The sequence below is a fragment of the Coregonus lavaretus genome, assembly GCF_964263955.1.
Source record: "Coregonus lavaretus genome assembly, chromosome: 19".
Taxonomy (NCBI): Eukaryota; Metazoa; Chordata; class Actinopteri; order Salmoniformes; family Salmonidae; genus Coregonus; species Coregonus lavaretus.
Genome location: NC_140006.1, coordinates 41,918,600 through 41,929,722, shown reverse-complemented (window position 1 = coordinate 41,929,722; position 11,123 = coordinate 41,918,600). Strand labels below are relative to the sequence as shown.

The 11,123-nt window shown below is 47.3% G+C and overlaps 1 protein-coding gene and 1 long non-coding RNA gene across 2 annotated transcripts in view; both read left to right on the top strand.

Annotated features, from left to right (window-relative positions):
* Positions 1-1,296: 1,296 nt before the first annotated feature.
* gk5 (glycerol kinase 5) overlaps positions 1,297-11,123 on the top strand; it is a 33,713-nt gene continuing 23,886 nt past the window's right edge. Inside the window, exons 1-4 of the mRNA XM_084183728.1 lie at positions 1,297-1,991; positions 2,168-2,261; positions 3,776-3,851; positions 10,179-10,272. Of these exons, the coding sequence (XP_084039854.1) occupies positions 1,860-1,991; positions 2,168-2,261; positions 3,776-3,851; positions 10,179-10,272 (396 nt within the window). The 5' untranslated portion in view covers positions 1,297-1,859. The remainder of the gene's footprint in view (positions 1,992-2,167; positions 2,262-3,775; positions 3,852-10,178; positions 10,273-11,123) is intronic.
* LOC311147107 lies at positions 9,591-9,861 on the top strand. Its single transcript, XR_014614733.1, has 2 exons — positions 9,591-9,658; positions 9,725-9,861. It is a non-coding gene; the product is annotated as an uncharacterized lncRNA (long non-coding RNA).

Here is an 11,123-nt window from a genome sequence, read left to right as displayed (position 1 = left end):
ACGCGAGGAGTATACACCACTAGCTGCAGTAGTACATTCATCCAAGTGTGTGTCATTTGTTGTTGCGTGTAGTTAAATAGCCAAAAGACACACCTATATCAGATGTGAAATGGAGTTGAGCAGATGGGATGCATAACAGCATCACCTGCAAATATTATTAATATCAGACACATATCAGATTATGTTGTGGTCATGTTCTATAGGAATTCGCAGTACTGTCCCTTTAAATAAAAGTCCACTCCTTCTTATCGACTGATGTGTGACGTAGCCGTGTATACTATTCGCGAAGACAGTACAGTATTAAGATATGCAGAAACTACTTTTTCAATAGAAATCCCCCCGATCACACTTGTATGCAATTTTAGCTAGCGAAGCTCATGCGCAGAAACACGTCATCGGGTCAAACGGTCGTGTCGCGCCGAACTGCTCATGTGCAGGCGGACAAATTAAAAGGCACTCCTTCGATATAAAGTTGTTTTTGACAAAAAATGAAAATGTGTCAGTTTGTCACTTTCACGAGGTTGTAGTAATGACAGGTTCAGTTACTCAAGACATTCGTTTGAATCTAGGCTTTGCCTTTAGAATTGGAGAAAACTAAGGAAGGATGTTTTACTTCTACCAATGGACGCGTTTGAGTGGTAAGGCGAAAGCAACCGGCTGTAGACGAAAATCGAGGAGTGAAGTCTGGGGAAGACGCATCTGTGACAGCCAAAAGTCGGACGCTAATGTTATTTTCCAACAGCAAGGCTCAGATCAACATGGCAGTGTTGCCATTGTTTATACAAGTTTTTCTTTATAATGTCGAAATAAACCCCCGTATCACACTCACAAAACTGAAATCATGTGTGTTCACAATCAGTTACCGAGAGAGTGCCGCAAATATAACATTCATTTGTATATATGCTATCCACTGTATAGCCTACATGAAGTCGGTTCCTGTTTCAGTCATGTCTTCGGTCACACTCGCGTAGAGTGGGTCAAACAAAAACACTAATGATTGGTTGACAATAGAGCCTTCCACACTGCAGGCGATGGCTGCAGGATGAAGCTGGTGAAGAGCAATTGCAGAAAACTTGTAGTCGACGACAGTCAAAACTTCATGACCTTTGATCACATGATTTCTGTCAAGTTCATGCAGTCGACATGTAGGCGCAAGTCGGACAATTTTTATAATGCAACACACAGCATTATAACGGTCACCGATTTGACAAAAGTGATCCGCTCGAACGCACCCATTGATTTGCCCCTCCCCCCCAAACCCGGGTCTGGTCTCTCGAGTCTTGCTTCGCGACTTGTTTCCGGAATTATCGTGATGTTGTGCCTGTCGGTTTGGAAACTGTGCTACTGCACTTTAGTTGGAAGAAACAACACAGAACACACAGTATAGTTTTATTAGGCCTACACGATTATGAAATTATTATAAACGTGCAATTAACTAATTCAGATTTAATTTCTCTAAAACCATGGCAGGATGAACGGAATTGGGTGGGTGGGTCTCTTTGAACACGTTTTTAATTGTTGTGTAATTGTCATGCATGCTGTATTTCGTAATATTCCGTGTAATTGTCATGCATGCTGTATTTCGCAATATTCCGTGGATTTGATGGTCAGGTGGAATAACTGGAATTTGAGCAGAGTCACGCGATAAAAAAGGGACCTCTTTCTCCACGAGCAGAAGGACTACAAATGCTTTCGGTTTTTCGCATATCTACTTTGTCGAAAGGATTCAACTAGGACAGATGCCTTGTCCAGTCCACACTGTACTACTGCCTAGGGTGAGGAGACCGCTTTCACGATATGTGAGGCAAAGGTCAGAAGGAGGAACCCGTCTAACTTGCTGAACACGAACTCGTGTTGTAATGGAGACTCCGACTCAGAGGAACGGATTCAGAAGAGAAAGTTACATTCTCTCTGTGGATGTGGGGACAACGTCAATCAGATGTCACGTTTACGACAAAGAAGCCCAGATTCGAGGATCATACATCACCAAGGTATTGGATAGGCTCGATTCAATAGAGCTATGAGAAATTGAAATTAAGTGTCTCCGAATTAGGCATGCTAAATCATATGAATTAGGATTATTTCATGAGTATGGACCCTGGTAATGGTTGTTGCTGGCACGCATAATCTCCACATTGTCAATTTTACTGGTATGATATGTTTACAGGTGAATCTCTTGTATCCCGAACCGGGCTTGGTCGAGTTGGACCCCGAAGAGCTGTGGAGAGGATTCGTTAAGGTGGTGAATGGTGCTGTGCAAGGTTTGTACCATTTCCCACCTCTCTCCATATGGATAGGCCCACCATGGTATATTTAGCCCTGGATTTGACCTCAATGGCACTCTTCTGATATAGTTCCAGTCATCTAGGGTTTGTACTGGCTCTGGTTTTCATCCTTGCCTTATAGGCAAATCAGAGATTGAGGTGTTGGAGATCTCTCTAGCCAATCATTGACACTAACTGATCAGCTAGTACCTTTTTACACTACTAGGCCAAACTGAGTCAAGTCGAGCTGTACTGGGCTGGCCTGGTTAAGCATCCACCATAGTTGCTGGAAGCGTGCTAGAAAGGCCAGTATGGTTTGGGTAGGCCCTAGAGTGGGAGTCAGGTATAAGATTGAGGAAGAAACATGGATCTGAGTTGTACAATTTTGATAAAGTGCCTGTAAAGGGAGAAGAAGAAAAAAATGTATCTTCAATACTGACCATTTGACACACTATCCAACATCTGTGTGTCTGTTTCTCACACATACTGATGATGGGCATTGCTTGAGGTGGACTGAAATAGGTGATGTAACTCATTTTGGGTGCTGGTACTGTTTATATTTAGGTTCCGGAACTCAGTTTCGGTTTCGTTCCTGAAGTCAAGGGACGATGTTCCTAATCCAATGTATAGCCCGGCCTGGTGTTAAAATAACCCTTGGTTCTATAAATGTTTAGTGTTGACAAGGAACCAGATAGGTAGACCTATAGGCAGGGTTGCTGGTTTGGATATAACAGGAACCAGAGAAGGTTGACCTATAGGCAGGGTTGCTGGTTTGGATAGAACAGGAACCAGTTCATCATGTCTGACAGAAACCAATCTGGTGGGATTCTAGAGATCCAAGATGCTGTACCCTTGTTGTACTCATGTTGTACCCTTGTTGTACTCATGTTGTACCCTTGTTGTACTCATGCTGTACCCTTGTTGTACTCATGCTGTACCCTTGTTGTACTCATGCTGTACCCTTGTTGTACTCATGTTGTACCCTTGTTGTACTCATGCTGTACCCTTGTTGTACTCATGTTGTACCCTTGTTGTACTCATGCTGTACCCTTGAGCTAGGCCCCTAAAACTGCTCCAGGGGCACCGCACTGTGACTGACCCTGGCTTCCTACCCCTTGGGGTGTTAATGTGTGTTTCTGTTGGGGTTTGGGCTAGGGCAGGGTTCCACATCCTGGTCCTGGAGTAGAGCTGCAGGGTCTGCTGGCGTTTGCTCAGGTTGCAGGTCCAGGGGTGGGAATCTCTCTCCGTTCTTCTGTGTCACTTCTGCCAAAAAAAAGAAAAATAAATACCAAACTCTAGGAGCTCCGATGCTAATGTCGTTTTCACCAGCGTTTTGATAGCAAACTGTTTTCACCAGCGTTTTGATAGCAAGCTGTTTTCACCAGCGTTTTGATAGCAAGCTGTTTTCAGCAGGGCATCACTTCTGCCATAAACACACAAATGTTCACTTACTGATGGCGTTGATGAATCATGTGTATGTTCCCCTCTCTGTCTCTCCCTGGTTGTTTTAGATTCAGGTTTACAGATGCGTCAGATGGAGGCCCTGGGCATCTCCACTCAGAGAGGCACCTTCACCACGTGGGACAGGTACATTTTACATAGGCTAAAACCACACTGTACAATTTAGGGAGGTACACAGAAATAGTACATGTACACTGTTAATACATACAGCAGGGTGGGCAGTCTCACCCTGTTAATACAGACAGCAGGGTGGGCAGTCTCACCCTGTTAATACATACAGCAGGGTGGGCAGTCTCACCCTGTTAATACATACAGCAGGATGGGCAGTCTCACCCTGTTAATATACATACAGCAGGATGGGCAGTCTCACCCTGTTAATACATACAGCAGGGTGGGCAGTCTCACCCTGTTAATACAGACAGCAGGGTGGGCAGTCTCACCCTGTTAATACATACAGCAGGGTGGGCAGTCTCACCCTGTTAATACATACAGCAGGGTGGGCAGTCTCACCCTGTTAATACATACAGCAGGGTGGGCAGTCTCACCCTGTTAATACATACAGCAGGATGGGCAGTCTCACCCTGTTAATACATACAGCAGGGTGGGCAGTCTCACCCTGTTAATACATACAGCAGGGTGGGCAGTCTCACCCTGTTAATACATACAGCAGGATGGGCAGTCTCACCCTGTTAATACATACAGCAGGATGGGCAGTCTCACCCTGTTAATACATACAGCAGGGTGGGCAGTCTCACCCTGTTAATACATAGAGCAGGGTGGGCAGTCTCACCCTGTTAATACAGACAGCAGGGTGGGCAGTCTCACCCTGTTAATACATACAGCAGGGTGGGCAGTCTCACCCTGTTAATACATACAGCAGGATGGGCAGTCTCACCCTGTTAATACATACAGCAGGGTGGGCAGTCTCACCCTGTTAATACAGACGGCAGGGTGGGCGGTCTCACCCTGTTAATACATAGAGCAGGGTGGGCAGTCTCACCCTGTTAATACATACAGCAGGGTGGGCAGTCTCACCCTGTTAATACATAGAGCAGGGTGGGCAGTCTCACCCTGTTAATACATACAGCAAGATGGGCGGTCTCACCCTGTTAATACATAGAGCAGGGTGGGCAGTCTCACCCTGTTAATACATACAGCAGGGTGGGCAGTCTCACCCTGTTAATATACATACAGCAGGATGGGCAGTCTCACCCTGTTAATACATACAGCAGGATGGGCAGTCTCACCCTGTTAATACATACAGCAGGGTGGGCGGTCTCACCCTGTTAATACATACAGCAGGGTGGGCAGTCTCACCCTGTTAATACAGACAGCAGGGTGGGCAGTCTCACCCTGTTAATACAGACAGCAGGGTGGGCAGTCTCACCCTGTTAATACATACAGCAGGGTGGGCAGTCTCACCCTGTTAATACATACAGCAGGGTGGGCAGTCTCACCCTGTTAATACAGACAGCAGGGTGGGCAGTCTCACCCTGTTAATACATACAGCAGGGTGGGCGGTCTCACCCTGTTAATACATACAGCAGGGTGGGCAGTCTCACCCTGTTAATACATACAGCAGGGTGGGCAGTCTCACCCTGTTAATACATACAGCAGGGTGGGCAGTCTCACCCTGTTAATACAGACAGCAGGGTGGGCAGTCTCACCCTGTTAATACATACAGCAGGATGGGCAGTCTCACCCTGTTAATACATACAGCAGGGTGGGCAGTCTCACCCTGTTAATACATACAGCAGGGTGGGCAGTCTCACCCTGTTAATACATACAGCAGGATGGGCAGTCTCACCCTGTTAATACATACAGCAGGATGGGCAGTCTCACCCTGTTAATACATACAGCAGGGTGGGCAGTCTCACCCTGTTAATACATACAGCAGGATGGGCAGTCTCACCCTGTTAATACATACAGCAGGGTGGGCAGTCTCACCCTGTTAATACAGACGGCAGGGTGGGCAGTCTCACCCTGTTAATACCGTATTGGTCCGAATATAAGACGGCCTTTTTTCCCCTCGAAATAGGTCCAAAAAAGTCGGGTCGTCTTATATTCGGGGTCTAGTATTCAGAGCGCAGTTTCTCTTCTTCGGCGCTCCCTTTAAATGTCAATACACATTCGCGGGCACAGATGGCGCCAAAAATTCGTTCCGGACGGAGGGAAGAGGCGTCCTTAACAACCAGCCCGTTACCGGTGTTTAAAGATGGAAAGACAGGCTGACCATTTAGAGACAAGTGGCTCAAAAGTGGGCCAGGTCAATAAACAACAGCGGAGGAGCTATGATGCCAATTTCAAAATAATGGTTGTCAATAAGGCAGAGTCATCTAACAACTGCCAAGCTGCCAAGACATTCGGGGTCACTGAGTGTAATGTAAGAAGATGGCGAGCAGAAAAACAACGTCTAAAAGATGCTAACAGTCAGCGAAAATCCTTCCGTGGTCCTCAAAGTGGTCGTTTCATTGAGGTTGACCGGAGGGTTTTTGAATATGTCAGGGAAAAAAGAAGTGAGGGAATGCCCATTACCAGAGCTGTCATCCAGGTTAAGGCCCTGGAAATCGCCAGAGAGCTCAACATCACTGGATTTAAAGCCAGCCTCGGCTGGTGTCGTAGGATGATGCGGCGTAATGGACTGTCACTTAGACGGAGAACGAGTTTGGCCCAACGCCTGCCGTCAGACTTCGGAGAGAAGCTGCTTTCGTTTCAGCGCTTTGTTATCAACCTGAGGAAGAAGCACTCCTACCCGCTGGATCAGATCGGCAATGCTGATCAGACACCCGTTTATTTCGACATGCCAACATCGGTGACTGTCAATAGAAAGGGAGAAAAGTCTGTGTTGGTGAAATCAACGGGCAACGAGAAGAGCCGCGTCACTGTCATGTTGACATGTCTCGCTGGTGGCAGCAAACTCCCCCCGTATGTCATTCTTAAGCGTAAGACTGTGCCAAAGGACCCAATGCCAGCTGGCATTATTGTGCGCGCCCAGGAGAAGGGCTGGATGGAGTCGGGGCTTGTAGTGGACTGGCTAAAGGTTGTGTGGGGCGCACGCTACGGGGGACTGAGGAAGAGGAGGAACATGCTCGTTCTGGATGCGTTCCGCGGACATCTGACTGAGCCCGTGAAAAGTCAGGTGCGAGCAATGAACGGGGATCTTGTGATCATACCAGGGGGAATGACAAGCCAGCTACAGGTGTTGGACGTAGTTGTGAACAAGCCTTTCAAGGATAACCTGCGAAAAAAATACACAGAGTGGCTCCTGTCTGGCAACCACGCACTCACACCGACCGGGAAAATACAGAAGCCGTCAGTCCGTCTACTGTGTGAATGGATCCTGCATGCATGGGATGCTATTCCCTCACAGAGCATCATCGATGGCTTTAAAAAATGTTGCATCTCAAATGCATTGGACGGCAGCGAGGACGACGTGCTTTGGGAGGAGCCGGTGGAAGCGGAGCAGCTGGGGAGCGATGACAGCGAGAGCGAACACAGCGGGGCAGAGGACGTGTGTGAGGGATAGAGAGACATCGGAGGAGAAGTTTGGCGAATTTTTGTTAAGTTTAGTTAAATGTGTGGCCTGTATTTTCTCTGTTATTTAAAAATGTTGCTTTATTATTGCTTGATATTAATTTTGAATCATACTGTACATAGTTTGCCTTTGTGTTTAATTCACTGTGTTTTTAATATTGTTATTTTAAAATAAAATGAAGTTCTTTGTTCGGCAAATCTAGTCTGCAAATCTGTTTTTCTAAATGTTTGTGTTGAAAAACGGGGGGTCGTCTTATAATCAGGGTCGTCTTATATTCGGACCAATACGGTACATAGAGCAGGGTGGGCAGTCTCACCCTGTTAATACATACAGCAGGGTGGGCAGTCTCACCCTGTTAATACATAGAGCAGGGTGGGCAGTCTCACCCTGTTAATACATACAGCAAGATGGGCGGTCTCACCCTGTTAATACATAGAGCAGGGTGGGCAGTCTCACCCTGTTAATACATACAGCAGGGTGGGCAGTCTCACCCTGTTAATACATGCAGCAGGGTGGGCGGTCTCACCCTGTTAATACATACAGCAGGGTGGGCAGTCTCACCCTGTTAATACATACAGCAGGGTGGGCAGTCTCACCCTGTTAATACATACAGCAGGGTGGGCAGTCTCACCCTGTTAATACATACAGCAGGGTGGGCAGTCTCACCCTGTTAATACAGACAGCAGGGTGGGCAGTCTCACCCTGTTAATACAGACGGCAGGGTGGGCAGTCTCACCCTGTTAATACAGACGGCAGGGTGGGCGGTCTCACCCTGTTAATACATAGAGCAGGGTGGGCAGTATCACCCTGTTAATACATACAGCAGGGTGGGCAGTCTCACCCTGTTAATACATAGAGCAGGGTGGGCAGTCTCACCCTGTTAATACATACAGCAGGATGGGCGGTCTCACCCTGTTAATACATAGAGCAGGGTGGGCAGTCTCACCCTGTTAATACATACAGCAGGATGGGCAGTCTCACCCTGTTAATACATACAGCAGGATGGGCAGTCTCACCCTGTTAATACATACAGCAGGGTGGGCAGTCTCACCCTGTTAATACAGACGGCAGGGTGGGCGGTCTCACCCTGTTAATACATAGAGCAGGGTGGGCAGTATCACCCTGTTAATACATACAGCAGGGTGGGCAGTCTCACCCTGTTAATACATAGAGCAGGGTGGGCAGTCTCACCCTGTTAATACATGCAGCAGGGTGGGCAGTCTCACCCTGTTAATACATACAGCAGGATGGGCGGTCTCACCCTGTTAATACATAGAGCAGGGTGGGCAGTCTCACCCTGTTAATACATACAGCAGGATGGGCAGTCTCACCCTGTTAATACATACAGCAGGATGGGCAGTCTCACCCTGTTAATACATACAGCAGGGTGGGCAGTCTCACCCTGTTAATACATAGAGCAGGATGGGCAGTCTCACCCTGTTAATACATACAGCAGGATGGGCGGTCTCACCCTGTTAATACATACAGCAGGGTGGGCAGTCTCACCCTGTTAATACATACAGCAGGGTGGGCAGTCTCACCCTGTTAATACATACAGCAGGGTGGGCAGTCTCACCCTGTTAATACAGACAGCAGGGTGGGCAGTCTCACCCTGTTAATACATACAGCAGGGTGGGCAGTCTCACCCTGTTAATACAGACAGCAGGATGGGCAGTCTCACCCTGTTAATACATACAGCAGGGTGGGCAGTCTCACCCTGTTAATACAGACGGCAGGGTGGGCAGTCTCACCCTGTTAATACATAGAGCAGGGTGGGCAGTCTCACCCTGTTAATACATACAGCAGGGTGGGCAGTCTCACCCTGTTAATACATACAGCAGGGTGGGCAGTCTCACCCTGTTAATACAGACAGCAGGGTGGGCAGTCTCACCCTGTTAATACATACAGCAGGGTGGGCAGTCTCACCCTGTTAATACAGACAGCAGGGTGGGCAGTCTCACCCTGTTAATACATACAGCAGGGTGGGCAGTCTCACCCTGTTAATACATACAGCAGGGTGGGCAGTCTCACCCTGTTAATACATACAGCAGGGTGGGCAGTCTCACCCTGTTAATACATACAGCAGGGTGGGCAGTCTCACCCTGTTAATACATACAGCAGGGTGGGCAGTCTCACCCTGTTAATACATACAGCAGGGTGGGCAGTCTCACCCTGTTAATACATGCAGCAGGATGGGCGGTCTCACCCTGTTAATACATACAGCAGGGTGGGCAGTCTCACCCTGTTAATACATGCAGCAGGGTGGGCAGTCTCACCCTGTTAATACATGCAGCAGGGTGGGCGGTCTCACCCTGTTAACACATACAGCAGTCTCACCCTGCGAGGGCCGGAGTGGTCGCAGGCTTTTGTTCCAGCGGAGTAACAACACGTACCTACGGTTAGACTGCGGTTAGACTGCGGTTAGACTGCGGTTAGACTAAGCTTAGACTAAGGTTAGACTAAGGTTAGACTACGGTTAGACTAAGGTTAGACTAAGGTTAGACTACGGTTAGTAGTCCCCTGTAGCTCAGTTGGTAGAGCATGGCGCTTGCAACGCCAGGGTTGTGGGTTCGTTTCCCACAGGGGGGCCAGTATGAAAAATTTATGCACTCACTAAACTGTAAGTCGCTCTGGCTAAGAGCTTCTGCTAAATGACTAAAATGTAAAAATGTTAGTTGATTAGTAGAATCAAGCGTTCTACTGCTTGGCTGGAACAAAAGCCTGCACTCACACAGGACCTTGTTGATCCCCAGAGCTGAACAACAGTATGTTTGTATCTGTGTTGATATCCCACCTCACACCTTTCTCTCTCTCTCACACACACACACACACACACACACTCACACACACACACACACACACACACACACACACACACACACACACACACACACACACACACACACACACACACACAGGAAAACAGGAGTTCCCTTTCACAACTTCATCAGCTGGCAGGACCTGAGGGCAGTGGAGCTGGTGAGGTCATGGAACAACTCCTGCACCATGAAGGTTAGTCTGGGGTCATTCAAAGGTCACAGTGAGGTCACAGTTCAGCAGACCTTGTGATAATATGGTAGAGGTCATAGGTCAGCAGACCTTGTGATAATACAGTATAGGTCAGCAGACCTTGTGATAATACGGTGGAGGTCATAGGTCAGCAGACCTTGTGATAATACAGTATAGGTCATAGGTCAGCAGACCTTGGGATAATACAGTATAGGTCATAGGTCAGCAGACCTTGGGATAATACAGTATAGGTCATAGGTCAGCAGACCTTGGGATAATACAGTATAGGTCATAGGTCAGCAGACCTTGGGATAATACAGTATAGGTCATAGGTCAGCAGACCTTGGGATAATACAGTATAGGTCATAGGTCAGCAGACCTTGGGATAATACAGTATAGGTCATAGGTCAGCAGACCTTGGGATAATACAGTATAGGTCATAGGTCAGCAGACCTTGGGATGGTACAGTATAGGTCAGCAGACCTTGGGATAATACAGTATAGGTCATAGGTCAGCAGACCTTGGGATAATACAGTATAGGTCAGCAGACCTTGGGATAATACAGTATATGTCAGCAGACCTTGTGATAATACAGTATAGGTCATAGGTCAGCAGACCTTGGGATAATACAGTATAGGTCATAGGTCAGCAGACCTTGGGATAATACATTATAGGGGCCTCTATCTTTGGGCTCTGATTATTAATAATGATAACGATAACTTGCCTTGGAAAATGCGTTTCATGCATTTTGCTATACCAAACAAAATGCAAATTACATCAAAACATTGATTTGGATTTGTTGTTTGTTTGTACTTTTGTATATGCAATTCAGCTTTTAGATGACTATTTCTACA